The sequence below is a fragment of the Schistocerca serialis genome, chromosome 4, assembly GCF_023864345.2.
Source record: "Schistocerca serialis cubense isolate TAMUIC-IGC-003099 chromosome 4, iqSchSeri2.2, whole genome shotgun sequence".
NCBI lineage: Eukaryota > Metazoa > Arthropoda > Insecta > Orthoptera > Acrididae > Schistocerca > Schistocerca serialis.
In genome coordinates this window covers 499,423,678-499,445,958 of record NC_064641.1, presented here as the reverse complement: position 1 = coordinate 499,445,958, position 22,281 = coordinate 499,423,678, and the positions used below count along the sequence as shown (strand labels likewise).

The 22,281-nt window shown below is 42.3% G+C and overlaps 1 protein-coding gene across 4 annotated transcripts in view; it reads left to right on the top strand.

Annotated features, from left to right (window-relative positions):
• LOC126475223 (uncharacterized) overlaps positions 1 to 22,281 on the top strand; it is a 179,072-nt gene that overhangs the window by 17,976 nt on the left and 138,815 nt on the right. For all 4 annotated transcript variants that reach the window (XM_050102891.1, XM_050102889.1, XM_050102890.1 and 1 more), the window contains 2 exons: positions 1,727 to 3,858; positions 15,753 to 15,878. In XM_050102891.1, the coding sequence (XP_049958848.1) occupies positions 2,467 to 3,858; positions 15,753 to 15,878 (1,518 nt within the window). In that variant the 5' untranslated portion in view covers positions 1,727 to 2,466. The remainder of the gene's footprint in view (positions 1 to 1,726; positions 3,859 to 15,752; positions 15,879 to 22,281) is intronic.

Here is a 22,281-nt window from a genome sequence, read left to right as displayed (position 1 = left end):
GGTAGCAAGTCTTCTTTCCTGTTGTCTGTGTCTATTGATGACTGAACTCTGCTTTTCGGCGAGTACTCACCTTTAACTCACAGGTATTTGCAAGGAGTAAGGGGACACCCTTCTGTGAATAATCTTAGTTATATAAATGAAAAACATGTTATTTAATCAAACAGCAGAAATGGGAGTGTTGGGAACGGTATGTTGCTTCAATGAATTCATCCAAAACAAATGACCCTAACTCTCTTCACCGAGCGAGGTGGCGCAGTGGTTAGCACACTGGACTCACATTCGGGAGGACGACGGTTCAATCCCGTCTCCAGCCATCCTGATTTAGGTCTTCCGCGATTTCCCTAAATCGTTTCAGGCAAATGCTGGGATGGTTCCTTTGAAAGGGCACGGCCGATTTCCTTCCCCGTCCTTCCCTAACCTGAGCTTGCGCTCCGTCTCTAATGACCTCGTTGTTGACGGGACGTTAAACACTAACCACCACCACCTAACTCTCTTCAAATCCTTCCTTTCACTTATTCTATTACTCTGCAGCGCATAGTTAAATAGTGATGACATGTTTCAGTTGTAGAAAAGTTACTTCAAGTCATATTAACTTTTATAATCAATCACAATGTAAAATGAACTTGTGATCTGAAACAATTTCAAATAGCTCAGTTTGTGCTGTTAAGTGTGCCCATTTTTTTTCTAAACTGTGAACTATTGTGAAAAAGGGAATACAAATCAAAACAGCCTCATTCACTGACAAGAGTTCTGGTATTTTACATCTAGAAAATTGATGAAATAAGCATATTTAGTCCCTGAATAATTCCATTTCCTCAGCTACTCCCTCTTTTCTCTCCTCTTCTCCTGTGTGTAGTAATGTTTGATGCAAAAAATGCCAAAAACATATTGTACAAGATCTCTCAAAAAAGAATTAAACTTTCTGTTATCAACAAACTGGATGTTACACAACTACTATACTATACTGAACTGTGTTTTCACGCGGCAAGCAGTTTCATCAAAAGCAGTCAGCTCAGTTACAGTGAATAAGCAGTTTATTACAGGCATGTTCTAGCACTCTTCTGGAAGGCAAAAATGGTTTCCTGCTTAGCTCCACAGAAAACAAAATTGCAAAAGTATTTTGAGCAGTGGCTGGCACAATTACAAATGTGCAGAGTCAGATGAGACCTACCTTGAAGGTTACCACCACTAACCGAACAAACTGATAAGTATGCAAATTAGCTGCCACAGTTTCTTTTTTGTCTGACCTTATATACAACATTTAATGGCAATGTAAAACAACATATCTGCGGTAAACTGCTAATCCACTGCCATTGAGTTGTTTGAATTTGTGACAGTTTAAGGATGCAGTTAAAAGGAATGGTGGAGAGGGGAGGGTCACACACTAACATGCCACATCAAACAAGTGTTTATCTTTTTTTTGTCACAGCATGTATTTTAAGGAAAGAAAGATTTATTTTCTCATTTCATTTACCTTATATTTATGACAGTGATTTACTCTCTTCACTAACTTCGTTTCATTACATGCAGGAAAACAATTATCAATAAAGAAAACACAGATAACCAGTAAAAAGAGTGTATCACCATGCATACCTATTTTTATTTCCATTTTTTGTGTGATTTTCAGGTAAATAGAAGGGTTAATTCTAAGCTTTCAGTTACTGAACTTTGTGAGATGTATTTGTCTCTTGTGGTAGTGATGATGGTTTCTCTTTTCTCCCCACAGTTTAAACCACAAGCCGATCCTCACATTGCCAGATGTGCTTCCAAATTCTCCACTGTGACTAAGTGATTGCAGTACAGCAATTTCTCTTGAACTAACAGAGAACTACTCTGAGTCCGAGCAGCATGCTGCAACATGTACAGTTCGAGATAATCATGTCATTGTAGAGATGTGTTAAAGGAACTAATGAAAGTTGAAGAACAGAGCTACATCATTTTTGCAGCTGTTTGTATGCTGTGAACGAACTATAACAATTTTAATTTTGTGAGACTTTGTCCTGATAATTTGAAGTTCAGAGAAAGTACTGTAATGGTTTTATCATAGCTTTTTAAGAAAACATTTTATGCTGTAGTTATGTGTTTTTCTTGCGTTAGCACTGAATTATTAGTAATGAGTATGTCCTGTAGAACACAAACCTAGCTTTTTCTGAAGCAAGTCTCAACAACAGTAAAGTGAAAAATGACAGTTCCAAAAAGAACTTGTGTATAAAAACAATGTTCCAAACATCATTTTTTTTGCTGTACCAAAACTGTGTGCAGTCTATTGTGAATATATACCACGTTCTAAAAATTCAGATAGTGTATGAGACCAAGAAATTGTGTATTGAAGTTTTAGCTGATTTACATTTAGAAGGAAATGATTATTATTTATAAAATAAAATAAGAAAAAACTTCTGTTTTGTATGAACATCGGTGAACTTTTAATATTAAAGTCGTCATTAAATTAGAAGTGTGAGTTTTGATATGAAAATTTTTGCTAACAAATTTTCATATGCCACAAACAGTAAGAAGATTAAATCTGTACAAGAGAGGGATAATGTAACGTGTTCAGAATTAGCATACAACAAAATAAATTGTGATGAAGTGTCACAGTATAGCAGTTCAGATGTCACAACGGGCAGAATATCACCCTCTCAAAAAAAAATTGAATCTTTGCATGTTTTTCGCAATGAGGAAGGAAATGTTACCAATAGGGCCAGTAAAAGCAAAAGTTTATCTTTGGGGAAGAGCAGAGTACAAACCATTCATAAACTTAAGGAACTACGTGTTGTTCTGAAAAGATTGCCTGAACTGTGGTTAAGAAAAAATCAGTTCACTGTTGGCAGAATCGATAAACTATCAAATCAAAATAAATATACTTCCAGAAACATAGCAGTTAAACCAAATTCTTGTTCTGATGTCAACAAAAGCAATTGCACCAAAGCACAAGTTACAGATAGTTCTGATTCATCATCAACTCTAGATGCAGTGCTTCACAAAGGAATCACTGATTCCTCAGCAGTACAGGATGCTGAGCTGATTTTGTTTTTGTCTAAGTTTAAAACAGAGCATCCAGAATTTTTAGTCAAGAAACTGCATGTATCTTTACACAAATTGTCAAGTAATTTACATTCATATAATTGGTCTCAGATAGAAAACATTTATCAGAGATGCAAAGATTGCCACATCATTACTGTTCATAACAGCATTAATCAAGAAAATTCACCCAACCGAGCGGCAGTCGATAAGAGTTCAACTCGGTTAGAATCAAGTAAGAAACTGAGCATTTTACATGGGAGTGAAAGTTCTTATGAAAATTTGAATGTGGTAGTTAAGAGAAAAAGACAGAGAAAGTGGCATTTCAATTGCATATTTTGTTCAGATGATAATGAGACAGCTCAACAGAACCATTTATCCAAAAAATGTAGAGGACTTGAATCAGTGAAAACATTTTCTCCTTTTGTGCTAACAGAGATAGAACTCAGTGAAAACGAAATGGATTCCTCAGATACGTCTTATATTCCTGCTAAAGAAAGAAAGCGTACTGTTCATAGTAAGCAAAATATCCATAATAAAGAATTATCGAGATTGCGCAGGGTGTCGCCCATGGAACTTATAAATGCTGTAAAGTATGCAATGCATTTGGCACTGACTGAGCCATGGTTGCAGCTGGATGTGTCTGGTCCTCCAGAATGCTGTGAATCTCAACATCATAGGATGGTATTGCATTGGATGAAGCCAGATATAAGTATGTCTGATTTATTCAGAAATGCTCTGTCACAAGGTGTATGGCTCCCATCTTTACTTCACATGATGATTTCTGCTGGGGCAATTCCTCAGCCTGAGGATGTGCAAAACATTCTGCTGTTTGTCATGGTATGTATTTCAGTAAACCTTTTGTTTCTTTTGTTTGTTTGTTTGTGTGTGTGTGTGTGTGTGTGTGTGTGTGTGTGTGTGTGTGTGTGTGTGTGTGTGTGTGTGTGTGTCTAGAGTTGTTACCTTCACTGTTTAAAATATTTATATTTCAGTAAGGAATTTCCATATGAAATACTTTCTGTATAGGTAAAATGTAATAGTAGCAGGTGTCCAGTCAGTTTCTTAAAAGCTTGGGTTTCTAATAAACCATTTGACACAATGTGTTCATTTTAAGTAGGTGAGTATTAGAATTTCATAGTTAGAGAAACTTAAATATTGGGGCAATTTTGGCCTTCACTGTAAAATACATTATTGTTGCTTAACTCTCATCATGAGTTTTACTACTGTCCATTAACATAAGATAGTCAATACCGTGTAATTTGAAGGTGACTGGTAGTGGAAATCAGTTATCCACTAGCAAAAATAAGCATACATAAATACTACATTTTTCAGACTTCTATCTTGCATTATTTTATCCAGTTTTACACTTATAAAGATAGGCCATAGTCACAATCAATAAAATTTTTCTGGTTTGTGACCACATTGTCAATATGTAAAACTACCGACTTTTAGGTCACTGTTGCATATGACCTTCAGGGTGTTTTTGTTTACTGCTGAATGAGAAAATTTTATTCCTTATATACCTGCAGATGTGGCTGTTACCTAATTCTGATAGGCTGTTAAGGATGAAGGAGAGGGATGGTAGAAGTTCTTTGTTGGTATTCTTATTATTTCTTTTGACTGATGGAAACTCAAGGTTCTGATTGGTGTTTGCGTTACTGCATGTTATTGCTGGAAATTGACGAATGGAAAACCAGATGGCAGTTGTGACACGGCGTCATTTTCCTGCTTTCTAGCAGTGACAGAGACGCGATAGTACTCTATGTGCCTGCGGCCATTGCAGTCTCCAGCATGCCTGTGCGTATTGTTTCACGTGAGCTGTCATAGCGTACTGGTGTTATTGCTGGCAGCCAAGATGTTGGAAGTTGATACCATTCTTCTCTCTTCATGTTGGCAGGTCGCTTGGCTATTTCTATTGCCTCTCTAATCTTCCTCCTGAAAGTAAGAGGCTGTTTTACCAGTAAACGAGCTTCACCAAAATCAATCTGCTTTCCACACATATACTGGTGTTCTACCGCTGATTTGGTGTGTTGTCTTAGTCGGATATATCTTTTGTGTTCAGATACACATGTGCTGATGGGTCGTCCCGTCTTGCCTACATACATTAATCAACATTCGCAACTGATTACATAAACTTCAGCAGCATGTAGTTTCTCCAATGCCTCTTTCGTTGTGCGCAGAACATCTTTTATTCTGTTGCTGCTTTGGAAAATTGGCTTGATGCCTGCTCGGCGGAGCAGCAATAACTATCTGCTAGCAATAACACCACTAAGCTATGACAGCTCACGTGAAGCAATACGCACAGGCATGTGGGAGACCACAACGGCTGCAGGCACATAGAGTACTGTCGTGTGTCTGCCGGTGCTAGAAAGCAGGAAAATGATGCCATGTCACAACTGCTGCCTGGTTTTCCATTCGCCAATTTCCAGCAGTCACATGCAGTAACGCAAACGCCAATCAGAACATTGGGTTTCCATCAATCAAAAGAAATAAAGAACTTCTAACATCCCTGTCCTTCATCCTTAACAGCCTATCAGAATTAGATAACAGCCACATCTGCAGGTATATAAGGAATAAAGTTTTCTCATTCAGCAGTAAACAAAAACACACTGAAGATCATTTGCAACAGTGACTGAAACGTCGGTAGTTTTACATATTGACCATGTGGTCACAAACCCAGAAAAATTTTATTGTGTGTTTCAGTTTTACATTTCATTACAGTCTGTGTCATGATTTTCATCTTCCTTACAGTATGAATACTCTGTTGTTCCGTTGCACATGGGCTCAGAAAGTTAGTACTATTAGTCTATGTCCTCGTTCAATATGTTAGTGCAACTGGCAATCATTAAGTTTTGGGAGAAAAGAAAAATCAATGAATATTTTTGTCAGGAACAGCTGGAATGCAGATGCCAAGTGGAAAAGTCACCACATTTCTTGAACATAAAGTCTGACAGGAACTGAAATTGAAGATAGCAGAACAAAAGCAGAAATGCTTAACTTCATTTTCAAATATTCGTTTACAAAGGAAAACCCAGGAGATTTGCCTCAATTTAATTCTTGCACTACTGCGAAGAAAAGTGAAGTAAATTTGTCCCTTGTACTGAGGAACAACTGAAATTAATGAAATTGAACGTAGCTCCAGGACATGATGGAATCCTTATCAGATTCTATAGTGAATTTGTGGCTGAGTTAGTCCCCTCTTTTAACTATAATCTAACGTAGTTGGAATAAAACACTTGTTTACAAGAAGGGTAGTAGACGTAACCCAATATCTTCCACATTGATATGTTGTAGAGCCTTAGAATATATTCTGAGCTCAAAATTAATGTAGACCACAACAACAACAACAACAACAACAACATCTCAAACAGAACGACCATCTCCATGCCAACCAGCATTGATTCCAAAAACATGTAAAACCCACCTCACAATTTCCTGAAGTGTCTTCTTAAAAGCTTTGGATCCATAGTCAGGTAGAAGCAATATTTCTTGATTTCTGAAAAGCATTTGACTCAGGGCCATGTCTACGCTTATTATTAAAAGTTCAATTGTATGAGGTATCAAAGAAATTTGTGACTGGATTGAGGATTTGTTGGTAGAGAGACCATAACAAGTTAACTTGAATGGGGAGTCATTGACAGTGAAGTAACCGTGCACGTGCACCAGGTAAGTTTGTTGGAACCCTTGCTGTTCGTGCTGTATATTAATGATATTGTGAACAATGTCAATAGTAACCTCAGACTCTTTGCAGATGATGCAGTTACCTAAATGAAGTATTGTCTGAAAGAAGTTGCATAAATATTCAGTTGGATCTCAAAGATTTCAAAGTGATGCAAAGATTGGAAACTTGATTTAAATGTTCGGAAATGTAAAATTGTGTCTTGTCACAAAACTTAAAAAAAAAAAAAAAAAAAAAAAAAATAGTGGTATCCTATGACTATACTACCTGAGAGTCAGGGTTGGAATCTGTAAACTGGTACAAATATCTGGATGTAACAATTTGCAGAGAAATGAAATGGAACCATCGTATTGGCTCACTTGTGGATAAGGCAGGTGGTAGATTCCAATTTATTGGTATAATACGAGGAAATGCAATCAGTTTGCTAATGGCATCAAGTATCCCAAGAAATCCTACTTAAAAAATTTTAGGAATTGGCTTTCAATGATGGCTGTAGGAATGTACTGCAATGTTCTATGTATTTCACTCATAGGAATTGAGGCAAAGGTTATATTAATTACAGATCACATGCAGCCATTGTTTAAAATCGTTCATGCTGTGCTCCTTACCTGAATGGAACAGGTGAAAATCCTAACAACTGGTACAGTGGGATGTACCTTCTACCACACACTTCAGTGGTTTGCGGAATATACAGGGTGAATATTAATAAAACTAATAAACTGATGGACCAGACTCCTGACTGGAAATGAAGGAAAAAAATGTCCTTTGAACATGTGTCCAGAAATGGATGATTTGTATGCAGTGCCAACAAATCGTCTCTGAACACAGTACAGAACTGCATCACATCCATGTCACAACAGACGTTCAAACTGGCCTCCATGGGACGCAGTGTCATGTGGGATTCACTTACGTTTATATGTGAGAACGTACTTTGGCTTAAAGCATGTTGGTGGTCCACTTGCCTGGAGCTTGTGTACTAGGGTTCGTCTCGACGTCTTGTAGAACCCCGTCCTCCATTTTGTGATGGTACTTGTTTTGGTATAGCCGTGCTTCCCCTTGACTACACACAAACACCATCTCAGCTTGTCCCTGACATGAATACCAGACCATTCCGCTGCTTACGGTTCACTGCTGCATCGATCACACAGCCTGCATCATACAAGGAACACGTGGCATGTGGTCAGAGGAGCTGCCATTTGACAACGCCATCTACCATGGCAATGATGCATTTCCGGACCTATGTTCATAGGACCTCTTTATCTCCATTCCTGCAGTTTGTTAGTGTTATTAATGTTCACCCTGTATATTCTATGTGGTCTACACCTACAGTGGAGCTTTTAAATTGGACTGCTGATATTTCTTCTGAAAACGATGTTGTGGATGCTTTTAGAATTATAATTATTTACACTAGGCTGCTCGATGGTCTGATCGATGCAGAAATCCAAGTGTACTTCTGAGATCTGGGTTTCATTGCTGTGCATCAAGTGATGAAAGAAGGAGATGCCTCCTTAGTGCCCATATGCACTCTCTTTCTCACTTTTGGTAGAGTGGTTCTTCTGTCAAAGATCATAGCAAGTTATGAAGTTGTCACAGTCAGACTATATATTCTGAATCCGATGGGCTACTACCAGTTTCATTGTTACGACCACAGTCGAGAGTCCTGTCGACACCCAGCCAAATCTGTAACCTGTGGCAGGGATGCTCACGAGGACAATTGCCCGCCTCCTTCTCTCCACTGCATCAAATAAAATGGCGACCATGCCACTGCCTCTCATGATTGTCTCGTGTATCTTGATGAGCGAGATGTCCAGGAGATCTGAGTGAAGGAAAAAGTGCCTTATCCGGTTACTCGCAAGTTGTTGGGTAGTTGGAAACCCTGCGTTCCACCATCTGGCCTCTACAGTACTGTTCTTGCTACATCTCGCTCAACGAAGGACATGGCCATGCTGACATGGGACCTCACTTTCAGCACCGCGGTTGTGAAATCTGCCAGTTTCATGGTAGTGTCCCCGTTCTTCTTCCAGCTGTGCAACATGTCACCAAACTTTCGCCTCACTGGGTGAAGACACAAGCTACACAACCAGCAGGTTGGAAAGGACAGAAGGAATACTCCTTTGAAGACTTCCAATGTCCCTCCCGCCAACCAACATCTGAGTCTTCTTCTGCCAACCATAAAGTCTCAAATAATTCAAACAAAGGCAAAAGGTCACCTCCTTCACTGCCTCGAAGATCCTCTTCGATGATGTCATGTGGTACCCTCGGCCGCCTGATTTCCTTATTGCCGATGCACACCACCAACTGTTTTTCTGCCCTGGACTCCGCAGGGCAAGAATGTCAGGAATGCCGATGCTTCTGCAGACCTCTTGGAGCAGGATCCTCCTGCCTGTGTGCCCTGTAGCAGTGAGTATTTGAAGGCTGGCACCCTGCAGTCACCGAAGTGACGCCTCTTCATTTTTTTCGTTATCATGGCTCTCCTCGAATGGAGTGTTTGTGGTCTTAGATCCAACAAAGAGGATTTATGGCTGCTCTTAGAATTGCACCATCCATTTGTTCTCTGCCTTCAGGAAGCAAAATTGCAACCTCACAACTGCTTTGAGCCCATCTTGGGCGGGAGTCATGCTGCTCATATGGGATGACATTCATAGTCAACCCAATGTGCTAACTACCCGCCTTCAAACTGTTGCCGTTCACTTTTTCCTTCCTCACATGACGTTTTAACTGTGTAATATTCGCGTCCCTCCATCATTCGATGTCACCAGGGCAGATTTCCTCCAGCTTATTCTGCTGCTGGGTTGCTTTAGTGCACACCTCCCAGAACCTGTCCAAGGTGTGTCCTCTTGGCTGACCTTCTCAATCAATTTAACCTCATCTGCCTTAACATGGGAGCAACCACATTCCTTTCGGACTTCACACACACACACACACACACACACACACACACACACGCACACACACACATATATTCCCATTTGGACCTCTCCTTCTGCACTGCCCAGCTTGCCCAATGTCTTGAGTGATCTGTTCTCTCTGACACTTACTCAAGTGACCATTTCCCATATGCTATCTGTTTGCTGACTCCTACCTCACCTATGTGCTCACCCAAATGGCAGCTTACTAAGGCCGACTGGAGGCTTTACTTCTCCCTTGCTACCTTCTACGAACAACATTTCCCCATTTTTCATGACCAGATGGAATATCTTACAAACATTATCCTTACCACCACAGAATGTCCCATTCCTTGCACTTCCTCTTTACCGCCCTGTGTCCCAGTCCATTGATGGACTGAGGTGTGCCGCGACACAATTTGCACGTGGAGACATGCTCTCCGCCTTTTTAACCGACTTCCTACAATGGCAAACTATTCATTATATACAGTTGTGTCCACAGCATCGTTGCGTTCGTCAGGATAGCAAAAAACCTAGGTAGATTTAATTTACTAGTTCTGTTAACAGTTGCACTCCCTCTTCCGAAGTGTGGGCCAATCTGGGACCAAGATCCATTCCCCGATTTACGGTCTGCCAGTAGCAGACAATGTCATCGTGGACCCTATTGCTATCTCCAACACCTTGGTCTGCCATTTTAGAGATTTTGAGCTCCTCCCACTATCATCCTGCCTTCCTCCATCAGAAATGAGTAGAGGTGGCTTGGATGATACACTTCATGTATTGGAATTGTGAGTGCTACAATGCCACTCTTAGTAGGGAGCTAGATCATGCTCTCACTTCATCATGATTCTCTGCCTTGGGGCCAGATGCTGTTCATTCAGATATTGGAGCACATTTCTCTTGGGGGCAAGAACTTTCTGCTTCATAGGTACAACTGCATCTGGGCAGAGGGCATGTTTCGCAGACACTGGCATGTAGCCACTGTCATACCCATACCTATGCCTGATAAAGACCTTCCTTCTCGCTACCACCCCATTTCTCTCACCAGCGGTTTTTACAAGGTGATGGAACATATGATTCATGCTCAGCTGGTATGGCGGCTTGTGTCTCACAATTTACTCACCACTGCACAGTGTGGATTTGAAGCACGCCGTTCTGCAGTTGGCCATCCCGTCACTTTGTCCATCCATGTCATGAATGGATTTCTGCAGAAATCCCAGACTGTGGCCGTGTTCTTTGGTTTGGAGTAAGCCTATGACACATGCTGGAGGACTGGTATCCTCTGTACTCTCTCCACATGGGGATTATGTGGCCAAATGCCCCATTTCCTTCAGGAATTTTTAAAAGACTGTGTTTTCAATGTACGTGTGGTTTCTGCCTTGTATGACACCTGTATCCGCCATTAACCCTATAATTGCCTGTCTCCCACTGGAGGTCTCCAGCTTCTTTTTCGTTGACAATTTTCCCATCTATTGCAATTCTCCACAGACCTGCCTCATTGAGCGTAGCCTTCAGTGGTGTCTTGATCATCCTGACTCAGGGAACATTGACAATGGATTTTGTTTTTCCACTGACAAAACTGTTTGTATGAATTTCTGGCAGCCCAGTTGGTTTCTTCCACCGTATTTGTATATTGGTCATGTTGCTCTTTTGTTTGTTGAAACTACGATAGGAGACTCATGCTCGGTAGGAGACTTTCTTGGTCCTCCCAAGTGTCTGACCTGACAGCCCGCTGTACGCGGTCCCTCAAAGTCCTACATGTCCTCAGTGGTACTTTGTGGGGAGCAGATCGAACGACCATCCTCTAGTTGTACCAGTCCCATGTCCGTTCGAAACTAGATTATGGATGTTTCGTATATGCGTATGCATGTCTGCCCCTCTTATGCTGTCTCAATACTATCCACCAACATGGCATCTGTTTGGCCACTGGTGCCTTTTACACTAGCCCGGTTGAGAGTCGGCATGCAGAAGCTGCCACTACCACTGTCCTACTGCCGTGACTTTCTCCTTAGCAGAGATGTGTGCTGTTTGTATGCCATACGTGGCCACCCATCTTATGCCACCTTCTTCGGTGACTCCTTTGATTGCCAGTATGGGGCGCGCCCCTCTTATCTGTTACCTTCTGGAGTTCACATTTAGCTCTTTGCTCTGCCAGCTTAACTTCACGCTACCTGCAACTTTCCCGGTTGGTGTAAACCCTTCACCACCTTGGCTTTGTGTGGTGGCCCATGTTCAGCTCAGCCTTCATTTGCTTCCTAAGGACACTACTCGAGCCTCTCTCTGTTGCCTTCAGTTTCATGACCTTCGCATGAAACTTCGTGATAGTACCCGATGGCTTCAGATTGAGCATGGAGTTGGGTGCGCCTTTGTCATTGGCGCCGTCATTTTTCGGTATCAGCTTCGGAACACTGCTCGGTATTTACAAAGCTTGTGTGTGCTTCACACCGTCCATCCCTTAGTGCAGTGTGTCCAGGAAAGCTGTCAGTTGCTCATTCTTGATGGAGCCACTGTGATGTTCATGTGGTTTCCGGGTCACATCGGTCTGACAGGAAACGAGGCTGCTGATGCAGCTGCCAAGGCTGCAGTCCTCGTACCTCAGCCCGCATAGTTCTCACATTCCCTCTGATGATCTCTGTGTTGCTGTCTGTCAGCAAGTGGTGTCATTTTGGCATCACCACTGGTCCTTCCTTCATGGGAACAAGCTCTGGGTTATTAAGCGTCTCCCAGTGGCTTGGATGACCACCTCTCGGCCCTCTCGCCATGTGGTGATCTTTTTAGCTGGATTGCATATTGGGCACTATCTTTTTGTGGTGCTCCCCACCACTGTGTGCACATTGTGCTCAACTTTTGATAGTCAGCTGCTTCCTGACGGAATGCCTTTTTTTTTTAACCCTTTACATTCTTGTTTGTGTTTGCTGTCTGGCCATTTTGGCGAACAATACACGGACTGTCACCCCCAGTTTACTTTTTATCTGTTGTAGCAATATGGCGAAGGCCATTTAATTTTCAGTTCAGGACCTACGTTTCTCTATGGTGTATTATATCGACCTTTCTCCACATCCCAGTTTTAAGTTGTCTTCTCTTTCGTCGATTGGGATTGATGTGCTGTCGTTTTTAACTCCTCTTAGTCTTCATGTTATACAGTTTTGACATGGGTGCATATGACTCTACTTGTTTTAATGCCTTAAAAAAAAAAGACCATAATAGTTCAGTTGCCACATGAAAATTGATAATTTACACAATCATAGAGTTTTGCAAGATAACAGAAGGTGCCCAATTATCTTATTCTTCAACTCTGCCAAGACTTGTAGTAGACTAAAGTTTAGTTTCCTATTGTAACTTTTAGAGAGGTGAACAGTTACATTGTTAACATGTTATTATCTTACAAAAGTATCTGTATTCTATCACAGGCCGCCCTTCCAAAAGGTTTTAGGAAGATCCACAGACCAAGGTGAATCTGAAATTTGTTAATCTCACATGATATGCAATCTTATTTCTGTCCTACTACCTGCTTAATAGCGTGTTTGTCCATCTTTGGAATGAAATACATCCCAGATTATTCGTATCAGGGATGCAACAGTTTGTTGGTAAGGTTGTGGAGATGTGTCTATGCACAGGTCATGTAATTTATGTGAATAACGGACTGCCAATTTGCGTATGCAGTGATGTCACCCGATAGTGATGCAGATGGGTTCCATAGGCGAATTTGGTCGCCGATAACAATAATACTCCTCATACCACTGTTGTACGGTTCTGGCTCAGAGACACAGACAGTTACACTGCTGGAAGATGACATCAACGTTGGGAAAGGCTTCAAGCATGAAGGGATGCAGGTGGATCGCAGCTGTTGGTGTGTTGTTGATTATTACAATAGGTTCCATGCAAGTGCAGAAGAATGTCTCCCATATCGTAATACCGCTTCCTCCAGTTTGCATCCATGGCCGCTGCACATTTTGAGCCACCATTCACCTCGATAATAGCTTTTGTGAAGATGACCATCCACCTAGTGTAGCAAAAATGTGATTCACCTGAAGAGCCGAAACGTTTACGTTGATGGTCGAATCTTAATAGTTCTATGCCCACTGTGGTTGTTATTGACGATGCCATTAGGTCAATATGTGAACACATAGGGGTGGTCTGCCATGGAGCTCCACATTCAACAATGTACGATGAATGGTGTGGTCTGAAACAACTGTGCAGGCACCAGCATTGTGCTCTTTCGGCAGAGATGCCACAGATCACCATCTATCCTGCTTTACAGAGCAGACAAGCCTCTGAACCCCATGTTCTGTGTAGAGTGAGGGACATCCAACCATTTAATGTCTAATAGTAGTATCGCTGTCCTATCTCTTTCTGTAGGACAGTAGCATGTAAATGTTCGACCAGCTTCACCATTTTCAAGATACTTGTTCGCATTCTCTGTGTAATAATACTCTGCCCTTTGTCTAAGTCGCTTATCTCAATGGATTTCCTCATTTGCAGCCCTTATCTTTACTAGGGTGATCCGCCATCCGTGTCTGCTCTACTTACACACTTCTGTTACCATGTCACACGGCCTCAATGCCATCGGGCAGCATCCAGTGTCCGCAGTGGGCAGTGGTCCTAATGGTGATGTAAGAAGACCTACATTGTGGTGGAGAAGCCAAATATCTGGCTCAGTAATCTTAAAAGCCTGCTGGAATTTGGAAAAACAACTTAAAAATAGATGCAGAGACTTTGTGTAAAATGTGGAATCTGTCACTCAGTTTGTGAAGAAATTAAAGTTAGATTGCTCAGCACAGACAAAACACACATAGTACAGATCTCCATTCGTATAACTGGGTATAGAATATTATATATAAAAACAAAGATGAGGTGACTTACCGAACAAAAGCGCTGGCAGGTCGATAGATACACAAACAAACACAAACATACACACAAAATTCAAGCTTTCGCAACAAACTGTTGCCTCATCAGGAAAGAGGGAAGGAGAGGGGAAGACGAAAGGAAGTGGGTTTTAAGGGAGAGGGTAAGGAGTCATTCCAATCCCGGGAGCGGAAAGACTTACCTTAGGGGGAAAAAAGGACAGGTATACACTAGCACACACGCACATATCCATCCACACATACAGACACAAGCAGACATATTTCAAATATGTCTGCTTGTGTCTGTATGTGTGGATGGATATGTGCGTGTGTGCTAGTGTATACCTGTCCTTTTTTCCCCCTAAGGTAAGTCTTTCCGCTCCCGGGATTGGAATGACTCCTTACCCTCTCCCTTAAAACCCACTTCCTTTCGTCTTCCCCTCTCCTTCCCTCTTTCCTGATGAGGCAACAGTTTGTTGCGAAAGCTTGAATTTTGTGTGTATGTTTGTGTTTGTTTGTGTATCTATCGACCTGCCAGCGCTTTTGTTCGGTAAGTCACCTCATCTTTGTTTTTATATATAATTTTTCCCACGTGGAATGTTTCCTTCCATTATATGGGTATAGAATATGCGTGTCAAAAATGGAGCAGCTGTTGTTGCCTCACAGTACAGTTGAAGTCCACAGTCAGCATATTTTTGTTGTTAGTCAATATCTTCATTTAATGGTTTGTGTGTGTGTGTGTGTGTGTGTGTGTGTGTGTGTGTTCATGTTTGCCGTAGGGGAAAGGGGTGGAGTTATTTGGCCCTAGTGGTCCATATTAATATTATGCTAGCCAACTTCCCTATTGGACAGTATCTTTTGTGATTCAGATATAATTTTTCCCCATTTAGTAACATTAAAGTTACAAAGGGACGCTATCCACATTTATTATTCGTATCTGTTGCATTTCTTTCTTGTACTGAAATAATGCTCTGTAGTACATTCTTAATTTGGTTCCACAATTGTTAAGTTACATGGTGGAAGGTTTTCATATAGTTAGTATGTACAACTGATCAGCATCTATGTATTGTTTGTTTTTTGGACCATTATTAATGCTATTTTCAAATATTTTTATTTAATATGTTCACTGTGCTCCAATTGACCTGTATGTCTTCTTTTTAGTACTGTAATGTTTTTGTTCCGTTTCATTGTGAGTGAGTGAGTGAGTGAGTGAGTGACTGACTGACTGACTGAATCTTCTTCATTGTGGAATAAGTAGATGGTTGTGATAATGCCTTCCATCTGAGTCACACTGTTAAATTCTGTTGTTTGTTATTTGTTTTTCAGACATCAGAAGACCAGATAGTAAAAGAAAATGCATTAACAATAATACAGATGTTATTTGATGTATGGCCTCCATGCTGTCTCCATACGGGCTCTTATTACAGTTCTGTCTTCAGAAAGTCGCACAAGGTGAGCAAATAAAGTATGGCAACTCACAATATAGTGAAGGCATTGAGGAATAAATAGGCACAAAAACAATACTGAAACATATCTAAAGTATTTAGGAATACAACAGGTTTTGTGAGCCAGTTGATTTGGCATCATTTAGTAATGCTCTTTAAATTCATTAAGCTGATAATGGGATTTTAAGAATTATAGCTGTTGAGCAACCATAACTGTTGTGATATTCTAAATGATTAGAGAATGTAATTTCTAAAAAATACAGAACAGAAAGAAATATCTCTCATTCCAGTTTGTAAATGAGTTGGATTAGATGAAAGTAAGTTGAGCGAACTAGGAAATGTTTACAAGTTTACAAGGGGGCCACATGGCAGTTGAATTTATGTTATTTTTTTATATTTATGGTACATGAAGTAGTACGGAAGTCAGATACCAATTTCCCAAATCAGTTTACGGAACAAAGTGGCGCAGTGTTAGCACACTGGTCTCTCATTTGGGAGGATGACTGTTCAAACCCACATCCTGTAATCCAGATTTAGGTTTCCTGTTATTTCCCTAAACCACTTCAGGCAAATGCTGGAATGGTTCCTTTGAAAGAGCACAGCCGATTTTCTTCCTGATCCTTGACACGATCGAAACTTGTGCTGCATCTCTAATGACTTGATGGTGGTGGTACGCTAAACCCAATCTTCCCTCCTTCCTTCTTCCCAAATCAGTTTGGTGAAACTCTCAAAAATTCTCAAGAAAAGCAATTTTGAAGTTCTCCAAGCATCTTTAACTCTCTAAAATTAAATGGCTTTTTTGATGGGCTGCATAGTTCTGTGGTGGAATGTGTACCTGTTGTATGTGGGGCCTGGTTTAGATTCCCAGCTGACGTAAATTTTTTAGCAAAGTTACATGTTCTATAATCATTCCTGTGAAGAGTAAAATGCATTAACATGAAAAAAATCATTAGTGTTGGAGACTCCGATCTGCAGAACGCCAGTTTTCTTTCTCCTGATAACAAGTCGTCTTGAGTAGTCCCCGCCCGGAGATCCGAATAGGGTACTATTTTACCTCCGGGATATTTTACCCAAGAGGACGCCATCATCATTTAACCATACAGTAAAGCTGCATGCCCTCGGGAAAAATTACGGCTGTAGTTTCCCCTTGCTTTCAGCCGTTCGCAGTACCAGCACAGCAAGGCCGTTTTGATTAGTGTTACAAGGCCAGGTCAGTCAATCACCAGACTGTTGCCCCTGCAACTACTGAAAAGGCTGCTGCCCCTCTTCAGGAACCACACATTTGTCTGGCCTCTCAACAGATACCCTTCTGTTGTGGTTGCACCTGTGGTACGGCTATCTGTACCGCTGAGGCACACAAGCCTCCCCACCAACGGCAAGGTCCATGGTTCATGGCGGGGGGGGGGGAGGGGGGGGGGCTGCAACACCTGAGAGAGGTCTTCCAACAAAATGGCTACAGGTAGGTATTCTAATAGGGGGGGGGGGGGGAAACTGAAACACGTTCAAACCAGTGATTACCAGTTTCAGAAGCTACTGTTTGTTTTCTTTCTTCACCTTTAGGAATTTTTTGTTTCACAGAAATGCTTGTAAAATGTGTGCCTTTGTGTCAAAGCTTGCACATGTGGGAATTGAACCCAGGCTGCCTGCATGAGAGGCAACGATTCAACAACTGAGCAATGCAGACCATTTTCGTTACTTTAGTGAATTATAGCTGCACAGAATTTTTTAGACTTGCACTGGACTACTTTGCAGATTGATATTATAGCTGTGAATTTCAGTTCCATAATACAAAAAATTACAAAAAACTGATTGCCATGTGGTCTTATTGGTAGATGATAAGGAATGTAGGCATATGAGAGATAGTTGCAAAGCCATTACAGCTAATAGCTTGGAAAAAGAGGAATGAAAAAAATCAGTATGACTGTGTAACAACCTGTAACTTAAATGTGACTGTAGGCTTTCCCGGCGTAAACTATTGATGAAGGTTTCTCGGGTCTCCAGCCGGGTGGTAGCGTTGATATCTCGCGACGTTTCGGGAAGTGTCATACTACCCATCTTCGGGCGAAGTGTCGAGATTCGCAGAGAGCGGGCTATGTATATACGTGGTCACCCCCCTCCACTAGACCTCAGGTGGCTGCGGTGGACCAGCGGCATGCGCGTGGTGGTGGGGATGGCGGTCGCCCCCGGCGGCCGCGTTCGGTTCTCGGTGTAAGCATTCTGTTTGCATCAGCGACGGAGGACATTGACGGGCGCGCTCCCGACGGATTGCCGCTATCGCCGGGTTCCATGCTGCGCTGAGTTGGTATCCCTTGTCTCTGTTGACCAGATTCTCGTGAATCGCCGGGGGCGACCGCCATCCCCACCACCACCGCGCACGCAGCTGGTCCACCGCAGCCACCCGAGGTGTAGTGGAGGGGGGTGGCCACGCATATAAATAGCTCGCTCTCCGCGAATCTCGACACTTCGCCAGAAGATGGGTAGTATGACACTTCCCGAAACGTCGCGAGATATCAACGCTACCACCTGGCTGGAGACCCGAGAAACCTTCATCAACCTGTAACTTCCTTCTTCCAAGCACACCGAACCAGGAAGGGATGTTGGCACTTGTCAGTTCAGTATTACATCATCACCCATCGCTCTTGCAGCTATGCTGTCAGTTAACCATATAAAAATAGCTTATACTAATGGCAGGACCCTCATAACTACACTCATAAGTTGCTGATCATTCTTGGATGGCAGTGGTCTGTAGAACTGAACCCTCAAATATCATCCTGTATATGGCAAAGTCCTGCCAGTCTGGTCTTGTATGCAGTACTGAATAAATGTACTGAAATTGTTGTGGTCTTCAGTAGTAGTTGTACTCAGTCCATTCATTGAACCTGAGATCCCAGCCACCTTAGCAAAACTGGGCAACCAAGTTGAAGCAGTCACCACCACCACCTGCAATGGCCCAGAACCTGCAGATGTGCGAAACACATATGGCTCACTGGATATACACTAGGTTAGCCATGCTCTCACATTGCTTACCATACAACACAGAACATCTGTTGTTAGAGGTGCGATTGTTGTGTAAATTCCAGCAGGTGCAGGTATCTGCCCAATCAGTGTTAGTGGTGCAGGTCATCACAGATAAATGGGGGATGATACCAGCATTTGCAACGTGTTTACGCTTGGTCTCTCTCTATCCTTAGCATCCAATATTTATGAGATGTCACTGGGTGAGAAAGTTGACTCGTGTAGGGCAGTTCAACTTACCTTAACATGTTGCTGAGCTGCTTGTGGATAAGCAGTTTGACGGAGAAACTGAATGATTCAAGAATATTTATAATGGTGGAAATCACTTCACAAACCAGGCCTTTTCCCCAACAATGGAGAAGTAGAAAGATTTTTTGAACAGTTTGAGGACTGCAGTAATGGTGGGTAAATCCAGAGTATAGCATAGCTAAAACTAACAGGTTGCGTGGGTGCTCATAATGTGGTATGAGATACTAAGATGTGTGAAAATTTTCATAGGCTGTGTTGCCTGGCCACCAAGAGCTGTTGCAGGACGATTTGATTCATGGATCCAGTTATATGGCTCCTTCTGTGTGTAGCGATTTTACGACTATGACGGGTGGGACCTGAAGATGGCATCAATGTAATGCTGAAACTGGTAGCACATAGAAGTTCATAAAATAAAATAAATTTCTACAATACATATGGCTGTTGGTAAATTATCGAATCAAGAAGTTCATGCCAGCCGTCATCTCACGATCCAAAATGGATCAATGAAGACTATCCACCATTGTGGCATCCGTTTGGCCACGGGCGCCTTTTACACCAGCCTGGTTGAGAGTCTGTATGCTGAAGCTGCTGAACTACCCCTGTCCTACTGCCGTAACTTTCTCCTCAGCAGGTATGCATGCCGTTGGTCTGGCATGTGTGGTCACCCATCCTACGCCGCCACCTTGATGATTCCTTTGATCGGCAGTATGGGGCTCGTCCTTCTTCTCTGTTGCCTCCTGGAGTTCACTATCGGCACTTACTACAGCGGCTTAACTTCGCATGACCTGCACCTTTCCCTGTGGGTGTGAACCCTTCACCACCTTGGCATTGTGAAGCGGCCCATATTAACTTTGGTCTTCATTCGCTTCCTAAGGGCACTACTCCAGCCTCAGTCTATCACCTTCAGTTTCACGACCTTCACATGGAACTTTGCGATATTATCTTTGTGTACACTGATGGCTGTCGGCACCCATGTCTTTAGATATCAGCTTCTGGCACACTCCTCAGTATTTATAGCTGAGATCTTCACCTTGTATCAGGCCACAGAGTACATCCGGTGACATAGCCGTTTAAATTGTGTCCTCTGCTCAGACTCACTCAGCAGTCTTCAAAGTCTATGTGCGCTGTACACAGCCCCTCCCTTAGTGCAGAGGGTCCAGGAAAACTGTCAGCTGCTCAGTCTTGGTGGAGCCAGTGTGATGTTTCTGTGGGTTCCTGGTCATGTCAGTCTGCCAGGAAACGAGGCTGCTGATGCTGCTGCCAAAGCTGCAATCCTAGTACCTCAGCCCGTGAGTACCTGTGTTCCCTCCGATGATCTCTGTGTTGCCATCTGTCAGGATGTGTTGTCCCTTTGGCATCGCCAATGGTTCTCACTCCACGGGAATAATCTCTGGATTATTAAGCCTCTCCCAGCGGTTTGGATGACCTCCTCTCAGCCCTCCTGCTGGGAGGAGGTTAGTTTAACTCGGCTGCATATTGGGCACTGCCTTTTCAGCCATCATCATTTGCTAAGCGGTGCTACCCCACCACTTTATATACATTGCGCCCAAGTTTTAACTGTCCGCCACTTCCTGACGGAATGTCCATTTTTTAACCTTTTATGTTCCCGTTTGGGTTTGCCGTCTGAGTTATCGGCTGCTGTAGCAAATGACGTGCGGGATGTTGACTGTGTTTTACTTTTTATCCGCCAAAACAATCTGGTGACAGCAATTTAATTTTTAGTTTTGGACCTCTGTTCCTTTATGGTGTCTCTTTTAGCCCTTTTTCCATGTGCCTGTTTCTGTCCGTCTTCTATTATGTCAATTGGAACTGACATAGAATCATTTTTAACTCCTCTCTGGCTTTGTGTTCTATAGTTTTGGTTTGAGCGCGTATGGCCCCAGTGTTTTTGTGTCCTAAAGCATAACAAAACAAACAAACAACACTGGTTGATGAAACCCAGTGTAAAATCATTTATGTGTAACTAACTGTGCTCTGACTTTTGAATATGCCTCCAGCATATAATTTACTGTCAGTCTCCCCCATGAACTTCTCTTAAATTTTTTTAAAGCCTTGCTTCCTCTTTGTAGTTCCCTCCAAGTTCTGTTTATTTATTGACTCAATTCACTTTGGCATAGTGACTGGTGACATCATTTCGTAATGCATAACGTTTCTTTATTTAGCTCTGAATTTTGTGTTAGCATGTTGCTTTCCCCTTATGTTTCTGTTTCAGTTATTGGTGCATCATTTCCTGTCTTCATTCCCTTGATTTTGGTCTTTTTTCAGGTCAGTTAGCTCTGTGAGATCCATCTGTATTTCCTCTGCATTTTTCTTGACCTTACCTGTCTTGCTACCGATCAGTCAATAATGAGGTGGTACGTACACCTATACAAATGTTAGGAATGGACTGTTCCCTTTTTACTCCATTAGCTTGTCTCCCTCCCTATGTAAATCCACATTAGCAACCTGCACTTGAGCTAACTGATCCAGCAGCTGCTGAATTGTTTTCCAAGTTGATGCTTTTTCACTTACTGCCATTTTTTCATCTGTTAGTGCCAGAAGTGAACAATATATCCCAGAAAAGAGAAAAGGAAGTGCGGGAAACAGCCAGACGGGCCCATATAGAAAAGAAACTTAGTTGACACTTACTTGTATGTTTTCATTGAACTCTGCTGCTGCACTGCCACAGTAATAATAATAATAATAATAATAATTTCAATCTCAAACAGCTTTTCTGACACCACTTTTGGAGGCTGTGGGATCAATGTGGGTGAGCAGTTCTATGGTGGAGGTGGGAGTCGGTGCAGAAGATGAAGATACCCAGTGGTGACAAATTATTTATTGATGTCTTAAGTTGGACAGGCATCGATACAGTGCCCACTGGAGGCGGGCGGTGGCGGCGGCAACAGGGAGTGAAACACTATTGGAATTTGTTGGCGATGGTGCACTGGAGTCAGCTCTTTTCATCAATATGGCTTGGCAGCAGCTTTGCTAGCAGTGCATTGGACTACCTCAGTGCTGTGTCACACAAAAGCGCCCTTCCTCTCGTAACTGCGATGGGAATCAGCCAACATATGGTCCCAGTGGTAGTCAGTGGCGGCCCTGTGCCAAACCCAGGGCTGGTGCTTGGACAGTAGTGGTTGGTGCTGTCAGACCAAGGTGATTCG